The sequence below is a fragment of the Eleutherodactylus coqui genome, chromosome 2, assembly GCF_035609145.1.
Source record: "Eleutherodactylus coqui strain aEleCoq1 chromosome 2, aEleCoq1.hap1, whole genome shotgun sequence".
Taxonomy (NCBI): domain Eukaryota; kingdom Metazoa; phylum Chordata; class Amphibia; order Anura; family Eleutherodactylidae; genus Eleutherodactylus; species Eleutherodactylus coqui.
The window spans coordinates 120,872,426-120,894,808 of record NC_089838.1 but is presented as its reverse complement, the minus strand read 5'-3'; the positions used below and the strand labels follow the sequence as shown (position 1 = coordinate 120,894,808).

The 22,383-nt window shown below is 46.5% G+C and overlaps 1 protein-coding gene across 1 annotated transcript in view; it reads right to left on the bottom strand.

Annotated features, from left to right (window-relative positions):
• Positions 1-22,383, bottom strand: part of LOC136610023 (dynein axonemal heavy chain 3-like) — a 1,175,415-nt gene that overhangs the window by 73,116 nt on the left and 1,079,916 nt on the right. The window contains exons 72-73 of the mRNA XM_066589293.1: positions 10,199-10,324; positions 1,472-1,649 (exon numbers count right to left, since the gene is read on the bottom strand). Coding sequence (XP_066445390.1) covers positions 1,472-1,649; positions 10,199-10,324 — 304 coding nt within the window. The remainder of the gene's footprint in view (positions 1-1,471; positions 1,650-10,198; positions 10,325-22,383) is intronic.

Sequence of the window (22,383 nt, the reverse complement as noted above, 5' to 3'; positions counted from 1 at the left end):
TTCAGGGATATTTTATTATTTTATGATACCTGATCAGCCATGTCAAGAAGCCTGCAAGACAGCACTTGCTATGTCAAGTGCTGTATGTACAGAGTTATTCTAAAAGCTCCAAACATACGGTCTCAAATGGAGCATGTCATCATTTTTTCTTATGGGGTTTATATGGAATCTGACAGAAAACAAAACCCATATATGCCTCTGTATGAAATCAGAAGCATGCAGAGATTTAAAAGTGCCCCATGCACCTCTATAGGTGCCCTATTATTACTGTGTTAAGGCAGCAGCAATGCAGTCCTAAGACCTTGCTTATGACCTGAAAGTTGCGAGTTCAATCCCTGCATGGTTCAGGTAGCCGGCTCAAGGTTGCCTCAGCCTTCTATCCTTCCGAGGTCGGTAAAATGAGTACCCAGCTTGATGGGGGGTGGGGGGAAGGGGGTAATAAATAACACATTTCCTGAAAGCACAGCGGAATAAGTTGGCGCTATACAAATAACAAGATTTATTTATTTTTTTATTTTATCATCTGTGAGAGGAAAGAAGAATGGAAAATGTTGAACTGCAGCACCTGACCCTTTTATTTTTTGGAAAACCCCCCACCAGAGGTGCTTTGCTGTGGTTCTCTCTACTCTCTCCATGAAAAACACATGAATGCTTACCCGAACCATGCATTCATGTGTATAGGAGAGTCAAAAGAAATAGCTGTTGTTCAGCCAACAGCTAGTGATGGTATACATACATTTTGAAGGGGTATTCTTGGCTTTTTCCAATTGAAAATGTATCATTTGGATAGGTCATCAGTAGTTGATGGACGGAGTCCACTGCTTAGGACCGATGTCCATCAGATGATTGTCTGACCTACTGTCCAGTTCAGAAAGCTGGATGCTCTAATCAGCGAATAGGTGAGGAAATCAATAGCAGTACCGCACTCCTATTACACTTCATGTCACTTGTTACTGATAGAACTGGACTTCCTGTTCTGTCCATAATAGGAGCAGGATGTGAAATAGCAGCACGGTGCTCCCATTGATTTCAATGGGAGTGAATTTAGCACTCCCACTTTCTCCCCTGTCCGCTGATGACAATGTCCAGCAAGTTGCACTGGATAGTAGGCAATCAACTGATGGACAGGGGTCCCAAGCAGTGGACCCCATCGATCAACTACTGATGACTTATCTATATTATGGGTTATCAGTCCAAAAGGGCTCAGAATACCCCTGTAAGTGAAGGTTCAATTTATGGATTTAGAGTGTAGCGCTATGTCGGAGATGTTCTGGCATCTTCACTTTTACAAGCCCATTAACTCACAGCCATTTTTTTTATGTGCTGTTAAGGACCTACTGTATAATGTACAACACATGCATTTGGTTGTGGTATGTTAAACAACTTCAATCATCCATTTTACTAATTATGAAAATTCACCCGGCATTTCAATTTAAGCAAACATATCTGCTAGTCATATAATTATCATCACCTTGCTCTTCTGCAAATTTAATTAGTAGTTCTAAAGGATCAGCTCCAGATGACAAGACAAATATCAGGGGTATGCTAGAGGTGGAGTCCATGTAACTACGTTGAAGGTCAAATGTTGGCGGGTCTATATAAGGTGGGCCCATTTTATCAATGATAAATTGCTGAACTGCTGGGATGACCTAAGAAGCAATGAAAAAAAAAAACAGAAGAATGACAATGAGATATTACACTGGAAAAATGAAAATACAATTATGACTGTACACATTATTCACAAGATCAGTAATTATTATTCAATTAGTTCCCAAATATCAATAGTTGGTGAATAGCACAGAGGTGAGCCATAATACGGGGAGTGTGCCATTTTCATTAAAACTTTAGCGTGGAGAAAGTTAATGACATGGAAGAATATGTATGTTTGTGGAGTGTCTGTATCACCAAGTATAGGAGCATAAATGGAATATAATCATTATGATAATAGCATTATAAGACCATTGAAAAACCTAAGAGGATATGAGCCCTAATTATTGTTAATGGTAATTCTGAGTATTATCATTGAAACAAACTCCTGTGAGTATTAGTGTCCATTCACAATGCAAAGCTGTGTGTTTGGACCCTGTACAACACTACACTATACAGGCCCATACAGGTCCATATTTAAGGGTTAATGTCATCTTAGCCAATCATGCCTAAAATGGGAATGTCCATGTCAATGTCAAATGCCATAGTTACCAGTGGCCCAGACTACAGAAACAGACGAACTGTTTCTGTAGTCTTGGTAATTGTGCAAACAGCGTAGCTTGCTGTGCTATGCAGTTTAGGCAACTCTAATTCACTTCTATTGGCGTGAAGCTAGTTTCATACAGGCGATCGCGATTTTGCCATGAGTAAATCGCTGACAAATTGCGTCTTTGTTTCCATGATTTTTGAGCGTCTGCAATGCTTTTTCTTGAGAATAATCTCACATCACATCGCTGCCACCCGCAATAAAAGCAAGCGATTTTTTTTAATTGCGAAAGTCAATAGGACTTTCTAATGTCAAAAACGCATTGCATCGCACAAAAATCGCAAGTTTGTGCATTGCGATGCAATAAAAAAAGGCTCCATATAGAAACATAGGAGATTTTAAAAAATCACATATCACAGAAAGATAGGGCATGCCGTATTTGTTCTTTTTTCTTGCAACATCGCATCAGTGAAAACATTGCTAACGTGAAGGAAACCATTGAAAATCATTGGTTTAATACTCTGCTTTTTTACTCACTCTCGCATCACGTGATTTTATAGTGCGTGTGAAGGCAGCCTTACAAAAATAGAGTATTATAACCAGTCCATCTGTTTCTGTGATCCTGCCCATCTCAGGCAGCAGAGAGCATAAGGAGGTAAGCTGGGACAAAGTTCAGGGGAGGGGCGGCAGTTCTGGAGATTGATGCAGATCCCACCCCTAGGATTTGTATCTATCAAACACTTATAGCATGTCCTACTGATATGCCATAAATGTGAAGAACGATAAATGGGAGAATACGTCAGAATTAAGGCAAGTGTTGGAACATGCCAGGATTTTTTTTTCATAGATTCAGTAAAAAAAAGACCCGTGTATGCCTCTATAAAATCATAGAAACACAGAAGTACAGTATGGGCCAATAGCAGGACATGCGCCCCTGAGTACAGCCAAACACACATTGGGGTGATTGTTCTTTAGTGACTAGCATTTCTAGATCTGGGACCCCAATATAGGTCAAGGTAAGCATGAGCCATTTGGTTCATATTCATGAAACCAGCTCAATATAGTCTATTTTGTAACTTTAAACTTGTCTTTGTTTCCCTAGACTCGAGTATGATTATACTGTAGGTCTAGATGCTCATTATTAAAGGGGTTGTCCCGCGGCAGCAAGTGGGTCTATACACTTCTGTATGGCCATAATAATGCACTTTGTAATGTACATTGTGCATTAATTATGAGCCATACAGAAGTTATAAAAAGTTTTTTACTTACCTGCTCCGTTGCTAGCGTCCTCGTTCCCATGGAGCCGACTAATTTTCGCCCTCCGATGGCCAAATTAGCCGCGCTTGCGCAGTCCGGGTCTTCTGCTCTCTTCAATGGAGCCGCTCGTGCAGAATGCCGCCTCCGTGTAGCTCCGCCCCGTCACGTGCCGATTCCAGCCAATCAGGAGGCTGGAATCGGCAATGGACCGCACAGAAGAGCTGCGGTCCACGGAGGAAGAGGATCCCGGCGGCCATCTTCACCGGTAAGTATAGAAGTCACCGGAGCGCGGGGATTCAGGTAAGCGCTCCGGTAAGCTTTCTTTAGGTCCCTGCATCGGGGTTGTCTCGCGCCGACCGGGGGGGGGGGGTTGGAAAAAAAAAAAACCCGTTTCGGCGCGGGACAACCCCTTTAACTTTGGGCATTGTTGATATGTATATTATTACTTAGTATTGTGATAGCCCAAATTATTTATTATTCAATAGGTATGGCTATGTTGGAACATGTTGGGATATTTTTTCACGGATTCAGTGAAAAAAAGACCTTTCTATACCTCTATTAAAACAGAAGTTCAGTATGAGGCTATAGCAGGATATGGGCACCATATTGTAGATCCGTACAGCGCAGACTTGCAGTATGGTTGTGGATATGAACCCTCATTATGATAATAGGTGTAAATTGTGATATAGTAGAGGTTGACTTCTGCATTATGTAGGATAAAATGAGAATTCCTTTATTTAGTTTTGGATGTTGAAAACTCATCCACAGTTTACTATCTTGAGGCCCGGTTACATGGCCTGATTATCAGACCCAAATGTTTGTTCACCCAATCAACTGGGTGTGTAAAAGGAACAGCGATCAACAACACTCATTCAATGGCTAATTATTGCTTTTTAGCAAGCATAGAAATGCTCGCTGGTCAGCTGTGCATCTCCCCGGGCGAACAGGGAAATGCACAGCTGACTCAATGGGGACAAACAATCATAGTAATCATTGTTTGTCCCTATACAGCAATTCTCAGCCTGTGTAACAAAAAAGTAGAGGAGTGCCGATCCACATCCCTTGTTGATGGCTGCTAGTTACAGCAAGCTGAGAATCGGTCATGTAAAAGGACCTTTAATTATGAATAAACCAAATGACAAATTTTCTAAGACTTTGTTCTAAAGCCTAATACTTATGTAGAGCAAATAAAACCGGGAAATAGCTTCTAATCCTCCCTTAAGGAAGTAAATGTGATGCATCATGGTGCCTCTTCACTTCTGCAGCTTAGTGAATGTCCTATGGAGTTAATTTATTGATATTAGTCACATATTGGACACAGCAAAGACACACAGTTTGAGGTCTTCTCAAATTAGTTGAAGTTCTGCTCTCATTTAATAGATCTGACCTAATTATTTACTCCTCACAAATATCCCCTACAGAAAGTTTGGCTACATCGGAGCGATTTACTGCCGAGTTGCTATAAAATATTGGGAATCAACATCTGCTGTTTCTTCCCTGCTGTAATATTTTTTTGGAAAGTACAAAAAAGGCAATGACGGTTTGTGAGTGCCAATCTTCACCATCAGAAAGAGCTGGCATGATTTGAGGAAGACCTGCTGCTTTCTCTTGTTGAAAGCTCATTTCACTTAGATTTTCTGTTGCTTGCACATCAAATTTTCATTAGGCCCTTTACTGCTCTTTAAGAAAAAAGAGCTAGGTATTTTATATATTTCAGTGCTATTGTCTGCTGACACTGGAATTGATTTGTAATGAGTTTGTAATTTTTACTGTTGACATTGTATTTTTCTTTTTTTTCTCATCTTTGATGAATTATATATTACATACACTATTTATCTCAAGTATGGGATCAATGATAGTTTTGCCTATATATGATAAAAAATAGAGAGGTGGAAATGATTCACAGTAGTACCAACCATCTCTTTAATTGGAACCACTACTTATTATATATTTCACTGGAAAAGAACCAAAAATACATTACCTGATAAGGTGCAGAGTAGGAACAATCGCTGCTAAGCAGGCACAATCGCCATTAGGCCGGCACAATGGCCGTAGGGTAGGCACAATGGCCATTGTGCCAGCCTTATGGTGATTGTGCCTATTTAGCGGCGATTGTGCCTGCTCTGCACCGTGGGCTGCATTCCCACGAACGTATATCGGCTCAGTTTTCACACCGAGCCGATATACGTCGTCCTCCTCTGCAGGGGGGGAGGATGGAAGAGCCAGGAGCAGGAACTGAGCTTCCGCCCCCTCTCTGCTTCTCTCCGCCCCTCTGCACTATTTGCAATGGGGAGAGGCGGAACGGGGGTGGGGATAATTCTCCCCACTTAGCCCCGCCCACATCCCGCCTCCTTTCATTGCAAATAGTGCAGAGGGGCGGAGAGGAGGCAGAGAGGGGGCGGGAGCTCAGTTCCTGCTCCTGGCTCTTCCATCCTCCCCCCCTGCACATGAGGACAACATATATCGGCTCGGCTTGAAAACCGAGCCGATATACGTTCGTCTGAATGTAGCCTTATCAGGTATTGCATTTTTGGTTCCTTTCCAGTGAAATATGTTTTTGTGTTCCCCACTCACCTCTGTGATTTGAACCACTACTTATTAGTGTAATATACTAAATTATGTGGTTATCAATATAGATGTTAAATTTGGTAATTGACTCCAGTTAAATACTCTACAGAAAACACAAGAAATGAAAAAAAAAATTCAATCTTCTCCTTAGGGGAAGGTCCACATGGGGCAGATTTGCCACGGAATTTCCATGGGGACCCTCCGAACAGAAAAACTCTGGCAATTACAGTAGCAGCAAAGTGGATGAGAAATGGAAAATCCCATCCACAAGCTGCGGGGATAATCCACACAAACCCCATGTGGAAATTGGCATGTGCTGTGGAATTCATTTCTGCAGCATGTCAATTTTATCGCTGTCTCCGCTGCAGAATTCACCTCTTGAGGGAGTTAACTCCACACAGAATTATGCAATAAAGCCCACTTCAAAATCCACACCAAATGGTGCCGGTTTGGAAGCAAACTTTCTGCTGCTGATCTGCAGTAGAATGCCCGCTGCAGACATTCCACTGCAAATCAGCTCCCATGTGGACCCAGGTAGTATTACATACAGCATTTTCCTGAAGAAAAAAACAACTATATTTATGTTAGTTTTTCCAGGAGTTTTTAATGCATTTCTCTTTGATGGCAAAAAACGCTATGGCCCCAAACATAATGGGGTTTTTCCCTGAATTGTCCCCTTTTTGTAATCACAGAAAGCTGTAGGTTTGGCATTTTTTGGGGCATTATTGCATGGGCTCCTCTAAAAGAAAGAAAAACTGCAGAAAAAAGAGCATGTAAAAAATGCATGCATATAAAAACACCACCCAAAAACACTAATCTCTAAAAAAGGCATATGCCAGTTAAAAAATTGCAGGCTTTTTTCAAATTTGTTTTTAGGGACAAAACAAATGCCAAAAAATAATGTGTGAAGAAAGCCAATCACAGGCAGTGCTCAGCCATTCATTGAATGACAGCTGAGCGCTGCCTGTGATTGGTCACAGCGCTCAGCCAATCAGAGGCAGCGCTTAGCTATTCATTGAATTAAATGAATGGCTGAGCGCTGCCTATGATTGCCTGAGTGCTCAGCCAATCAGACCAGCATTTTTTGGAGGTGGGGATTTTTAAATCCACGGCCACCAGAAAGTGCTTCAGAGCAGTGCTGGCATGGAAGAGAGAACACGCGCTGGAGCCCCGACAGTGGCGGAAGGTGTGGTATATATTTTTTTAATTTTTTATACCAGCTAGGAATGATTTTTAGGGAAGGGTTTATATTTCATGCCTTTCCCCGAAAATCACTGGCAGGGTTGCCTGCATCTCATTGTTTTCAATGGGGCCGGTTGCTGTCACGCTGGCCCCATTGAAAGCAATGGGCACAGAGCTTTGGTCACACGCATTTGAAACATGCATGGAATGTGGTTCTTTTGCGCACATAGGTGCACAAAAAAAAACCCCTTTGTCTGACTGAGCCCTCAATGAGCAAACTCTGTCTGTGGTATTCCGACTTGGAAACAATACAGAAGCATAAAAAGAAGTGATATGACAAATAAACATACCCCAATTCTGCCACAGTTCCACATCAAAATGCACACATAGCCTTGTGGGTTTTGGAGCGTAATTCCACTGTGTCTTGTGGTACATGTTGTGAAAATATTCAACTCATGTGAAAGCACACTTAAAGGGGTTGTCCCGCGAAAGCAAGTGGGGTTATACACTTCTGTATGGCCATATTAATGCACTTTGTAATGTACATTGTGCATTAATTATGAGCCATACAGAAGTTATTCACTTACCTGTTCTGTTGCTAGCGTCCCCGTCGCCATGGTGCCGTCTAATTTCAGCGTCTAATCGCCCGATTAGACGCGCTTGCGCAGTCCGGTCTTCTCCTTGGTGAATGGGGCCACTCGTGCCAGAGAGCTGGTCCTCGTAGCTCTGCCCCGTCACGTGTGCCGATTCCAGCCAATCAGGAGGCTGGAATCGGCAATGGACCGCACAGAGCCCACGGTGCACCATGGGAGAAGACCCGCGGTGCATCGTGGGTGAAGATCCCGGCGGCCATCTTAGTAAGGTAAGGAAGAAGTCGCCGCAGTGCGGGGATTCGGGTAAGTACTAAACGTTTTTTTTTTTTAACACATGCATTGGGTTTGTCTCGCGCCAAACGGGGGGCCTATTGAATAAAAAAAAAACCTGTTTCGGCGCGGGACAACCCCTTTAAGCCTCTTTCACATGGGCTACCAAATAACGAGATTTTGTAGTGATGCGATATTGCTACAAAGCGCATGTCTGTGAAGCCCATGGTTTCCAATAGGTTCTTACACATGAGCAATTTGTTTGTAACCTGAAAGAACCCATTGGAAACCATTGACTTCACATACGTACATGCGTTTTGTAGCATTGTTGCATCACTACAAAAGCCCGCGTGAAAGAGGCCTAAAAGTGGTTTTCTGGGACATAGTTACATAAGGCACACATCTATAAAGTTCAATCTTTTATGATCCACTACACATTTGCTAGATTAATTATAACCCTCAGTGCCTATTGCTAGAAAAGTTTCCAGACCCTTTTTAAAAATTCGCCATGGTATTTGCCAGTACAAATACTTGGTATAGGGTATTTTATATGGTAATTTGACTCCTCTAAATGTAAAGAATAGAGATGAGCGAACGTACTCGTTACGAGTACATACGCACCCGAGCACCGCCATTTTCGAGTACAGCAGTACTCGTGCGTAAAGATTCGGGGGGCGCCGTGGCGGCACGGGGGGTAGCAGTGGGGAGTGGGGGGGAGAGGGAGAGAGAGAGGGCTCCCCCCTGTTCCCCGCTGCTACCCCCCGCACCGCCGCGCCTCTCCCCGCCCCCCGGCGCCCCCCGAATCTTTACGCCCGAGTACTGAAGTACTCGAAAATGGCGGTACTCGGGTGCGTAAGTACTCATTACGAGTACGTTCGCTCATCTCTAGTAAAGAACCCTTTCCTAAAAAGACATCTAAATTGCTTATGTTCCAACCATAAAAAATATCCCCCGATCCTTTGTAAAGTCTATGAAAAAAATGAATCATTTTGTATTTTTTGTAGTGACTACTAAAGATGTGCGAGCATGCTTGGATAAGGCAGTTACTCGAGCGAGCATCGCTCTTCTTGAGTAACTGCATTCTCGTCTGAGCAGACTCGGGGGGCGGCGGGGGGAGAGAGAGAGATCACTCTCCCCCCCGCTACTCCCCCACTCCACCCCGCCGCTCCCCCGAGCCTGTTCACATGAGAATGCAGTTACTCGAGAAGAGTGATGCTCGCTCGAGTAACTGCCTTATCAGAGCGTGCTCGCTCATCTCTACTGACTACACATATATTTAGTATCAAAACAGGCTGGCATGTCCTATTAGGTAGAGATCACTTCTCTGCAGTCATCTCATTATCATTAGAGTGCAGAATTGAAAAGAAATGTAACACCTGCATTATGGTACTTTTGCATGAACCGCCTAACAGATGAAAAAATTTCTTGAACACGCAATTTTGCCGAATAGTTGTCCAATTTTAACATGGGGCCGACAGGGTACTGAGTAAGAAATCACTCATTAGTCGCTAGCTGCTTCATTTCAGGTCATCTGTGAATGGCTGCCTGTTCCCTGTGAATGGAGGAGGGTCACTAGAAGAGATCGCCAGCGCACTCCACCTCCACCAGGAGTGACAATCTTTGGGACAACTGTTGGGCAATTAAGCACCCAACAGTGGTTCGTCTGTAGAAGTACCCTTAGAAATTCGGAAACAGCGCAGGATTGCAAGATTGATGGTGAGCATGACTTTCCTCCTCTTCCCTCCTCGCACAGTGATCTATGCACAGGTCACCTTCTATAGAAGTCAATGCGTAATTGATTGACAGAGTTTCTTATCTCCATATGACTGCTGTAAAATTTCGGCTAGTTCTCCTATTTCCAGTAAAAGATAATGTTACTGCAACTGCAACACTGATTTTCTCATCTACTGACTCTAATATGATGGTCAGGTATCCGCATACTTTTGGTCATGCACTGTACTTTGGACTGATAGCTGTGTTATTACAAATGTAAACTTTTTAAACTGGTTATGCATTAGACTAAAATACATTTTGACAGTACCATGGAAATTTTTTTGCTTACAACATGTCATTATAATAAAAATATGTAAATAAACTAAGTTTACGGTGCTGCGTCAATATTAATTTAGCTTACCTTGTCGGGTCGTAGGCAGCGTATAACCAGTAGTTTCTGAAAAGCAGTCAAGAGATCTTCCCATGGGTCTGGTAATTCCATCTCGTTAGGGTGCGAAGAATCATATATATTTTTCCACTCAGTCAGCTGAATAAGGTCATGATTTAAATAAGAAGAAATTACTATGTAATTACCAATTTAGAGATTCTACATATTAACATGTCCATCATTAGCAAAGCTTCCTGTTCTACATATACCCAGCATGAATAATAATTCATAGTAGACCAGCTACAAAATATTCTAACCCTTTATAATTTCCTGGTGCTATTGGATACAATGAATTTCCAGTCTCTGCTGTTCATGGGTAAACAAAACAGTTAAAATTTCCAAATTCTTATAATTTGATTTGTAAATTATATGCTAAACAGCAAAACATTTATAGAAAATGTATTTCAATTTTAAATCATCAGCTCAGATAATGTATACCAATTTCCTGTTTAAACATGTATAATGTTTCAAGATATCCAAAAGACATTTATCAGGGTAAATTCCTCTATTCACGTACATGTTTGGCTTACGTAATCTCATGTCATGTCAATGGAGTAATGGGAAATGAGTGGCTGCTAGAAACATCTGGAACCATTTATCTCTCTGGGAATCAAAATAATGAAATAGGAAAAATCCATCCCATTGGATTCTTGTTTCCCCTGGTTGCATTTCATTAGCTGCAAAGGCGAAAGTCTAATCATTAGAATATGCTGCAGTGGAGGATATTTATATAGGCTGCACATACACTAAGGGTTCAGTCACATGGGCGCATCGGCGCCCGTGTTACTGCAGCCAGCAGACGGACCTGAAGATGGACGTCTCTCTGCAGCGTCGGGAGGAAGAACATGTGACCGGCTCCATTGCCGGTTATGTGTTCTTTCATCAGCGCTGGAGAGAGACGGACGTCTTCAGGTATGGCCGTCTTCTAACTGTCAGTCACACGGGTGCATCGGCGCCGGTGTATGGGTGCCGATGCACCCGTGTGACTGAGCCCTAATGCAGCACAGTACTCTGAGTACTATGGACAAAGTTGTTAAGTATAGTATCATGCAACCACTATCTGTGGGTCAGGAAGGGTATCGTTTCTCCTTAAGGAGAGCACCTAGAAGGTGTGTGAGGAGATTTATAAGGCCATGCATGCTCCTCTGGGAAATATGTAAATGGCAAGATAGAACAATACCTCTGCAGTTCCACCTATTGGAAGGCAGCATTCCTACAATTTAATGCAGACTTTTTAAACAAGCCTTACAACAATGACTAGTAATTGTAAGCTAAAGCCAGAATAACCATACACAGACAGCTGTTTCGGGTTTACAATTCTCCCTGCAGAGGTACTGTTCCATCTTCCCATTTGCATATTTTCCAGAAGTGCATGGGTGGCCTTATACATCTCCTCACACACCTTCTGGGTTCTCTCCTTAAAAAGAAACAATACCCTTCCTGACCCACGTCAGAAGCCTCTCAATAACCAAGCCAGAAACCTACTGCACACTGATAAGGGGCAAAAACACAGAAACAGCTCTCTGTGAATGGTTCTTATGGCTTTACCTTACAATTCCCATTTAGTTTTACAAGGCTTGTTTAAAAAGTCTGACATTGACTTGCAGGAATGTTGCCTTCCAATAGGTGGCACTGCAGAGGTATTGTGCCTTCTTGACAATTACCACTATCTGTATGACATAATAGGCATCTGAGGACGCAGAGTCACTGCAATAGCTGTTTATTCATTGTACCTTCTATATCTGTCTGGCTGAACATACATGTTTACTTTAATAGGGGACAGCATATAACTGGCTATCAGACTCCCTTGTCACTGATTACCTTAGTGTAATAATAGAATCAAATATACTGAAATCTAAAGGTACTTTTAGGGTGATTTTAGACAGAATGAGTATCGTTCAAATGAGCGAAAGTGAACGGTAATCACTTGGGCTAAATGCGAGCCAACAACTTAAAGATGAACGAGAATCGCTCACTTCTCGCTCGTCCATCATTTTATGCAGGCATAAAAATCATTGCTGGCTCTTTCACTTCTCATTCAGTTTAAACATTGATCATTCATTATTTCATATAATGAATGTGAAACATTGAATGATACTGAACAATTCTTGCTGAATAGTCAACGATAAATCTGCCTGTCTAAACAAGCTACATGAGAGCGAACAAGCTAGCAATGACATCACTCGCTCGTTCGCTTATGCAAACGAGTGTCGTCCAGTGTAAAAGCATCCTTAAGGCCCATTTACACACAAAGACAATCTTTCAAATGATTGAAAGATTAACAGTTTTCAGTGATCATTTTGCATAAACTGCTAATGGACACTAACGGGCGCCCGCGGACTGTCAACTAAATACAATGCAATCAGCTGCCTGCATAGAGAACACAGTGTGCGGTCCCTGTTATCTCTGTCTGGCTGAACAATGGATTTTAAGCTTTTATTGCTTTTTTATTGCTTAAAAGAGATCATTCAAACAATAGTCATTCAAGGTGACGAGTTATGAAGGCTCTTAAATGCAAAGATAATCTTTCAAAGGACTGAAAGATTTAGCGATCTATTTACATAAAGTTTTAATGGCCATTAACACTTTATCATCTTCATTTGCATGTAAAAAGACCTCCAGGAGTTGTTTGCAGAGCCCAGTGTGTGTTTAAACACACACCCAATTGTGAAAACAGCTGCTGGCGCATTCCATTGTTCTCCTAGAGGCTAGTGTAAACCTGCTGTGGGGAAAACATCCTGCAGTCTATTGAAAGAGGAGTAAAATACAATAAAATGGAAAGCATTTGCTCAGTCTTTCAGTGGCTGAACAGTGGATTTTAAGGGAAATAAAATCCATAGTTCAAACAAAAGTACACGCTGCCAACATTTACATGTAACGATTGCCACTCATTTTTGGCCTTTTGAACGAATTTTGAGCAATAATCGTTCTGCGCAAGACCAGCTGTGCGACCGGAGCGGCCCCATTCAACGGGACAGAAGAGCAGACTGCGCAAGCGCCTCTAATCGAGGCAGAAGAAGGCTTCGGTCGGTGCCATGGAGACGGGGACGCCAACACGGGGGGGGGGGGGGTGTAAGTATATAACTTCTGTTTGGCCAATATTTAATGCACGATGTATATTACAAAGTGCATTTATATGGCCATACAGAAGTGTATAACCCCACTTGCTTTTGCGGGACAACCCCTTTAAGTCGCTAGTTGTATAGGTTTAGTTTACCCTCAAAAATTGTCTGTGATTGATCAAAAGTTGTCTGTTCTAAAGACACAGTTGTTCGTTTTTTAAAGACTTGCAAATAGAGATGAGCGATAGAGATGAGCGAACACCAAAATGTTCGGGTGTTCGTTATTCGTAACGAACTTCCCGTGATGCTCGAGGGTTCGTTTCGAACAACGAACCCCATTGAAGTCAATGGGCGACCAGAACATTTTTGTATTTCGCCGATGCTCGCTAAGGTTTTCATGTGTGAAAATCTGGGCAATTCAGGAAAGTGATGGGAATGACACAGTGACGGATAGGGCAGGCGAGGGGCTACATGTTGGGCTGCATCTCAAGTTCCCAGGTCCCACTATTAAGCCACAATACCGGCAAGAGTGGGCCCCCCCCCTCCCAACAACTTTTACTTCTGAAAAGCCCTCATTAGCATGGCATACCTTTGCTAAGCACCACACTACCTCCAACAAAGCACAATCACTGCCTGCATGACACTCCACTGACACTTCTCCTGGGTTACATGCTGCCCAACCGCCCCCCCTCCCCCCCACAGCGCACACCAAAGTGTCCCTGCGCAGCCTTCAGCTGCCCTCATGCCACACCACGCTCATGTCTATTTAGAATTGCGTCTGCCATGACGAGGGACCGCAGGCACACACTGCAGAGGTTGGCACGGCTAGGCAGCGACCCTCTTTAAAAGTGGCGGAGCGATAGCCCACAATGCTGTACAGAAGCAATGAGAAATAGAATCCTGTGCCACCGCCATCAGGAGCTGCACACGTGGGCATAGCAATGGGGAACCTATGTGCCACACACTATTCATTCTGTCAAGGTGTCTGCATGCCCCAGTCAGACCGGGCTTTTTAATTCATAGACACAGGCAGGTACAACTCCCTATTGTGAAGTCCCTGTCGACCCACAGCATGGGTGGCTCCCTGGAACCCACTGGCGGTACACAGAAATATCCCATTGCATTGCCCAACACAGCTGAGGTAGTAATGTCGTGCTTAATGCAGGTGGGCTTCGGCCCACACTGCATGCCCCAGTCTGACTGGGGTTCTTTATAAGTGTACAGATGTAGTAAAAACTCCGTGTGCACCTACAGCATGGGTGGGTGCCAGGAAGCCACCGGCGGTACATAGAAATATCCCATTGCATTGCCCAACACAGCTGAGGTAGTAATGTTGTGCTTAACCCTTTCCAATCCAATTTGTATATGGTTTTCCTAGGGGGCTTACTCTTTTTCTGCTGTTATACAACGGCGCTATATGCTGGCTAAAGCCAGTACTGCATGAGCTGACACGTAGGATAGGCTCCGACAGCAGAGAGGCTGGCAATATACAGTAAGAGAACCCCGACGGACGTCTACCAACAACGGAGCTGTACAGCCTTAAACCCTAATGTCTTCACAGGTCACACAGTGGACTGGAAAGGGTTAATGCAGGTGGGCTTCGGCCCACACTGCATGCCCCAGTCAGACTGGGGTTCTTTACAAGTGGACACATGTAGGTTTAACTCCCTGTGGACCCACTGCCTGGGTGGGTGCCAGGAAGCCACCGGCGGTACATAGAAATATCCCATTGCATTGCCCAACACAGCTGAGGTAGTAATGTCGTGCGTAATACAGGTGGGCTTCGGCCCACACTGCATGCCCCAGTCAGACGGGTTCTTTAGAAGTGTACAGAAGTATTAAAAACTCAGTGTGCACCTACAGCATGGGTGGCTCCCTGGAACCCACCGGCGGTACACAAAAATATCCCATTGCATTGCCCAACACAGCTGAGGTAGTAATGTCGTGCGTAATGCAGGTGGGCTTCGGCCCACACTGCATGCCCCAGTCAGACTGGGGTTCTTTACAAGTGGACACATGTAGGTTTAACTCCCTGTGGACCCACTGCCTGGGTGGGTGCCAGGAAGCCACCGGCGGTACATAGAAATATCCCATTGCATTGCCCAACACAGCTGAGGTAGTAATGTCGTGCGTAATACAGGTGGGCTTCGGCCCACACTGCATGCCCCAGTCAGACGGGTTCTTTAGAAGTGTACAGAAGTATTAAAAACTCAGTGTGCACCTACAGCATGGGTGGCTCCCTGGAACCCACCGGCGGTACACAAAAATATCCCATTGCATTGCCCAACACAGCTGAGGTAGTAATGTCGTGCGTAATGCAGGTGGGCTTCGGCCCACACTGCATGCCCCAGTCAGACTGGGGTTCTTTACAAGTGGACACATGTAGGTTTAACTCCCTGTGGACCCACTGCCTGGGTGGGTGCCAGGAAGCCACCGGCGGTACATAGAAATATCCCATTGCATTGCCCAACACAGCTGAGGTAGTAATGTCGTGCGTAATACAGGTGGGCTTCGGCCCACACTGCATGCCCCAGTCAGACGGGTTCTTTAGAAGTGTACAGAAGTATTAAAAACTCAGTGTGCACCTACAGCATGGGTGGCTCCCTGGAACCCACCGGCGGTACACAAAAATATCCCATTGCATTGCCCAACACAGCTGAGGTAGTAATGTCGTGCGTAATGCAGGTGGGCTTCGGCCCACACTGCATGCCCCAGTCAGACTGGGGTTCTTTACAAGTGGACACATGTAGGTTTAACTCCCTGTGGACCCACTGCCTGGGTGGGTGCCAGGAAGCCACCGGCGGTACATAGAAATATCCCATTGCATTGCCCAACACAGCTGAGGTAGTAATGTCGTGCGTAATACAGGTGGGCTTCGGCCCACACTGCATGCCCCAGTCAGACGGGTTCTTTAGAAGTGTACAGAAGTATTAAAAACTCAGTGTGCACCTACAGCATGGGTGGCTCCCTGGAACCCACCGGCGGTACACAAAAATATCCCATTGCATTGCCCAACACAGCTGAGGTAACGTCAGCTGTAATGCAGGTGGGCTAAAAATTAATTTGATTACACTGTAGGCGAGGGCCCACAAAAATTGCTGTATCAACAGTACTAATGTACATCCCAAAAATTGGCCATGGCCAGCCAAGAGGGCAGGTGAAACCCATTAATCGCTTTGGTTAATGTGGCTTAAGTGGTAACTAGGCCTGGAGGCAGCCCAGTGTAACGAAAAATTGGTTCAAGTTAAAGTTCCAATGCTTTTAAGCGCATTGAAACTTATAAAAATTGTTCAGAAAAATTATTTGAGTGAGCCTTGTGGCCCTAAGAAAAATTGCCCGTTCAGCGTGATTACGTGAGGTTTCAGGAGGAGGAGCAGGAGGAGGAGGAGGAGGAATATTAGACACAGATTGATGAAGCAGAAATGTCCCCGTTTTGGATGGTGAGAGAGAACGTAGCTTCCATCCGCGGGTGCAGCCTACGTATTGCTTACGTATCGCTGCTGTCCGCTGGTGGAGAACAGAAGTCTGGCGAAATCCAGCCTTTGTTCATCTTGATGAGTGTTAGCCTGTCGGCACTGTCGGTTGACAAGCGGCTACGCTTATCTGTGATGATTCCCCCAGCCGCACTAAACACCCTCTCCGACAACACGCTAGCCGCAGGACAAGCAAGCACCTCAAGGGCATACAGGGCTAGTTCAGGCCACGTGTCCAGCTTCGACACCCAGTAGTTGTAGGGGGCAGAGGCGTCACCAAGGATGGTCGTGCGATCCGCTACGTACTCCCTCACCATCCTTTTGCAGTGCTCCCGCCGACTCAGCCGTGACTGGGGAGCGGTGACACAGTCTTGGTGGGGAGCCATAAAGCTGGCCAGGCCCTTAAAGACTGTTGCACTGCCTGGGATGTACATGCTGCTCGATCTACGCACATCCCCTGCAACATGGCCCTCGGAACTGCGCCTTCTGCCACTAGCGCTGTCGGCTGGGAATTTTACCATCAGCTTGTCCGCAAGGGTCCTGTGGTATAGCAACACTCTCGAACCCCTTTCCTCTTCGGGAATGAGAGTGGGCAGGTTCTCCTTATACCGTGGATCGAGCAGTGTGTACACCCAGTAATCCGTAGTGGCCAGAATGCGTGCAACGCGAGGGTCACGAGAAAGGCATCCTAACATGAAGTCAGCCATGTGTGCCAGGGTACCTGTACGCAACACATGGCTGTCTTCACTAGGAAGATCACTTTCAGGATCCTCCTCCTCCTCCTCCTCCTCAGGCCATACACGCTGAAAGGATGACAGGCAATCAGCCGGTGTACCGTCAGCAGCGGGCCAAGCTGTCTCTTCCCCCTCCTCCTCATGCTCCTCCTCCTCCTCCTGTACGCGCTGAGAAATAGACAGGAGGGTGCCCTGACTATCCAGCGGCATACTGTCTTCCCCCGCCCCCGTTTCCGAGCGCAAAGCAGCTGCCTTTATGGTTTGCAGGGAATTTCTCAAGATGCATAGCAGAGGAATGGTGACGCTAATGATTGTAGCATCGCCGCTCACCACCTGGGTAGACTCCTCAAAATTACCAAGGACATGGCAGATGTCTGCCAACCAGGCCCACTCTTCTGAAAGGAATTGAGGAGGCTGACTCCCACTGCGCCGCCCATGTTGGAGTTGGTATTCGACTATAGCTCTCCGTTGTTCATAGAGCCTGGCCAACATGTGGAGCGTAGAGTTCCACCGTGTGGGCACGTCGCACAGCAGTCGGTGCACTGGCAGCTTAAAGTGATGTTGCAGGGTGCGCAGGGTGGCAGCGTCCGTGTGGGACTTGCGGAAATGTGCGCAGAGCCGGCGCGCCTTTACGAGCAGGTCTGACAAGCGTGGGTAGCTTTTCAGAAACCGCTGAACCACCAAATTAAAGACGTGGGCCAGGCATGGCACGTGCGTGAGGCTGCCAAGCTGCAGAGCCGCCACCAGGTTACGGCCGTTGTCACACACGACCATGCCCGGTTGGAGGCTCAGCGGCGCAAGCCAGCGGTCGGTCTGCTGTGTCAGACCCTGCAGCAGTTCGTGGGCCGTGTGCCTCTTATCGCCTAAGCTGAGTAGTTTCAGCACGGCCTGCTGACGCTTGCCCACCGCTGTGCTGCCACACCGCGCGACACCGACTGCTGGCGACATGCTGCTGCTAACACATCTTGATTGTGAGACAGAGGAGGAGGAGGAGGAGGAGGGTGCTTTAGTGGAGGAAGCATACACCTCCGCAGATACCAGCACCGAGCTGGGGCCCGCAATTCTGGGGGTGGGTAGGACGTGAGCGGTCCCAGGCTCTGACTCTGTCCCAGCCTCCACTAAATTCACCCAATGTGCCGTCAGGGAGATGTAGTGGCCCTGCCCGCCTGTGCTTGTCCACGTGTCCGTAGTTAAGTGGACCGTGGCAGTAACCGCGTTGGTGAGGGCGCGCACAATGTTGCGGGAGACGTGGTCGTGCAGGGCTGGGACGGCACATCGGGAAAAGTAGTGGCGACTGGGAACTGAGTAGCGCGGGGCCGCCGCCTCCATGATACTTTTGAAGGACTCCGTTTCCACAACCCTATACGGCAGCATCTCAAGGCTGATGAATTTTGCGATGCGGACGGTTAACGTTTGAGCGTGCGGGTGCGTGGCGGCGTACTTGCGCTTGCGCTCGAACACTTGCGCAAGCGACGGCTGAACGGTGCGCTGAACTACACTGCTGGATGGGGCCGAGGACAGCGGAGATGAGGGTGTGGGTGCAGGCCATGAGGCGGTAGTGCCTGTGTCCTGAGAGGGGGGTTGCATCTCAGTGGCAGGTTGGGGCACAGGGGGAGAGGCAGGGGTGCAAACCGGAGACGGTGAACGGCCTTTGTCCCACCTTGCGGGGTGCTTGGCCATCATATGTCTGCGCATGGTGGTGGTGGTGAGGCTGTTGGTGTTGGCTCCCCGGCTGAGCTTTGCGCGACAAAGGTTGCACACCACTGTTCGTCGGTCGTCAGGCGTCTCTGTGAAAAACTGCCAGACCTTAGAGCACCTCGGCCTACGCAGGGTGGCATGGCGCGAGGGGGCGCTTTGGGAAACACTTGGTGGATTATTCGGTCTGGCCCTGCCTCTACCCCTGGCCACCGCACTGCCTCTTGCAACCTGCCCTGCTGATGCCCTTGACTCCCCCTCTGAAGACCTGTCCTCCTGAGTAAGCGTTGCACACCAGGTGGGGTCAGTCACCTCATCGTCCTGCTGCTCTTCCTCCGAATCCTCTGTGCGCTGCTCCCTGGGACTTACTGCCCTTACTACTACCTCACTGCAAGACAACTGTGTCTGATCGTCATCGTCCTCCTCACCCACAGAAAGTTGTTGAGACAGTTGGCGGAAGTCCCCAGCCTCTTCCCCCGGACCCCGGGAACTTTCGAATGGTTGGGCATCAGTGACGATAAACTCCTCTGGTGGGAGAGGAACCGCTGCTGCCCAATCTAAGCAGGGGCCCGAGAACAGTTCCTGGGAGTGTTCCCGCTCCTGAGCAGGTGTCATTGTAGTGGACTGAGGAGGCTGGGAGGAAGGAGGAGCAGCAGACAGAGGATTCGGATTGGCAGCAGTGGACGGCGCAGAACTGCGGGTAGACGATAGGTTGCTCGAAGCACTTTCTGCCATCCAGGACAGGACCTGCTCACACTGCTCATTTTCTAATAACCGTCTCCCGCGTGGACCCATTAATTGGGCGATGAATGTGGGGACGCCAGAAACGTGCCTCTCTCCTAATCGCGCAGCAGACAGCTGCGACACACCTGGATCAGGAGCTTGGCCTGTGCCCACACCCTCACTTGGCCCTCCGCGTCCTCGGCCACGTCCACGTCCACGTCCTCTAGGCTTACCCCTACCCCTCAGCATGCTGTATTACCAGTGATTAGATTTCCCAGGCAGGAAATAAATTGGCGCAAGACTGCAGGCCAAATATAATTTTTGCCCTTTTTGGAAAACGAAAGGCCCCACTGCCTCTAGTGAATGAATTATCTAAGTTTAATAACTGTGCTGTGTCCCTGCTTATGTGTCACAGAACGTGAGGGTAGCAGAGTTATTATAACTCTTGGAGAGCAGGTATTTTTTTTTCCCAATTAAGGAAAGCAAATGGCGAACCCAGCAGTAAAGCGTAGCTGGCTGCGTATGATTTAGCAATGTTTTTCACGCAGCTCACACGTCTACACAGGCGTAAGGACGGACACAGGCTGGACAAATAGATTTCTTTTCAGTTTTTTCCCACCAACAGGCAGCACTGCGTATATTCAATGAACCTGCGAAGTTTAATAACTGCGCTGTGTCCCTGCTTATGTGTCACAGAACGTGAGGGTAGCAGAGTTATTATAACTCTTGGAGAGCAGGTATTTTTTTTCCCAATTAAGGAAAGCAAATGGCGAACCCAGCAGTAAAGCGTAGCTGGCTGCGTATGATTTAGCAATGTTTTTCACGCAGCTCACACGTCTACACAGGCGTAAGGACGGACACAGGCTGGACAAATAGATTTGTTTTCAGTTTTTTCCCACCAACAGGCAGCACTGCGTATATTCAATGAACCTGCGAAGTTTAATAACTGCGCTGTGTCCCTGCTTATGTGTCACAGAACGTGAGGGTAGCAGAGTTATTATAACTCTTGGAGAGCAGGTATTTTTTTCCCCAATTAAGGAAAGCAAATGGCGAACCCAGCAGTAAAGCGTAGCTGGCTGCGTATGATTTAGCAATGTTTTTCACGCAGCTCACACGTCTACACAGGCGTAAGGACGGACACAGGCTGGACAAATAGATTTCTTTTCAGTTTTTTCCCACCAACAGGCAGCACTGCGTATATTCAATGAACCTGCGAAGTTTAATAACTGCGCTGTGTCCCTGCTTATGTGTCACAGAACGTGAGGGTAGCAGAGTTATTATAACTCTTGGAGAGCAGGTATTTTTTTTCCCAATTAAGGAAAGCAAATGGCGAACCCAGCAGTAAAGCGTAGCTGGCTGCGTATGATTTAGCAATGTTTTTCACGCAGCTCACACGTCTCCACAGGCGTAAGGACGGACACAGGCTGGACAAATAGATTTGTTTTCAGTTTTTTCCCACCAACAGGCAGCACTGCGTATATTCAATGAACCTGCGAAGTTTAATAACTGCGCTGTGTCCCTGCTTATGTGTCACAGAACGTGAGGGTAGCAGAGTTATTATAACTCTTGGAGAGCAGGTATTTTTTTCCCCAATTAAGGAAAGCAAATGGCGAACCCAGCAGTAAAGCGTAGCTGGCTGCGTATGATTTAGCAATGTTTTTCACGCAGCTCACACGTCTACACAGGCGTAAGGACGGACACAGGCTGGACAAATAGATTTCTTTTCAGTTTTTTCCCACCAACAGGCAGCACTGCGTATATTCTATGAATAATAACTGTGTTGTGGCCCTGCCTATACAATTCTTTCCCTGCAGTATCAATGGAGGGTGCAATGCTCTGCAGAGGCGATTTTGAGAAGCCCAAAAAAAATGCAGCACAGCCAACAGCAGCCTGGACAGTACTGCACACGGATAAATATGGCCCTAGAAAGGACCGTTGAGGTTCTTGAAGGCTACACTCACTCCTAACACTCTCCCTGCCTATGCAGCACTTCTGTCCCTAATGCCAGGTGCAACGGTCTGCAGAGGCGATTTTGAGAAAGAAAAAAAAATCCCACTGCTAACAGCAGCCAACACACAGCTATCAGTGGCCCTAATAAGGACCTTTGGGGGGTCTTGAAGCCTACACTAACTACCAATTCTTTCCCTACAGCAGCTCCGGTATAAACAGCACTGTCCCTCATCTAACTCACACCGCATCTGAGGCGAGCCGCGGGAGGGGCCGACTTTTATATTAGGCGAACACCTGATCTCGCCAGCCACTCACAGCAGGGGGGTGGTATAGGGCTTAAACGTTGCAGGGGGAAGTTGTAATGCCTTCCCTGTCTTTCAATTGGCCAGAAAAGCGCGCTAACGTCTCAGGGAAGGAAGTGAAAGTAACCAGAACACCGCATGGTGTTCGTCACGAATAACGAACATCCCGAACACCCTAATATTCGCACGAATATCAAGCTCGGACGAACGCGTTCGCTC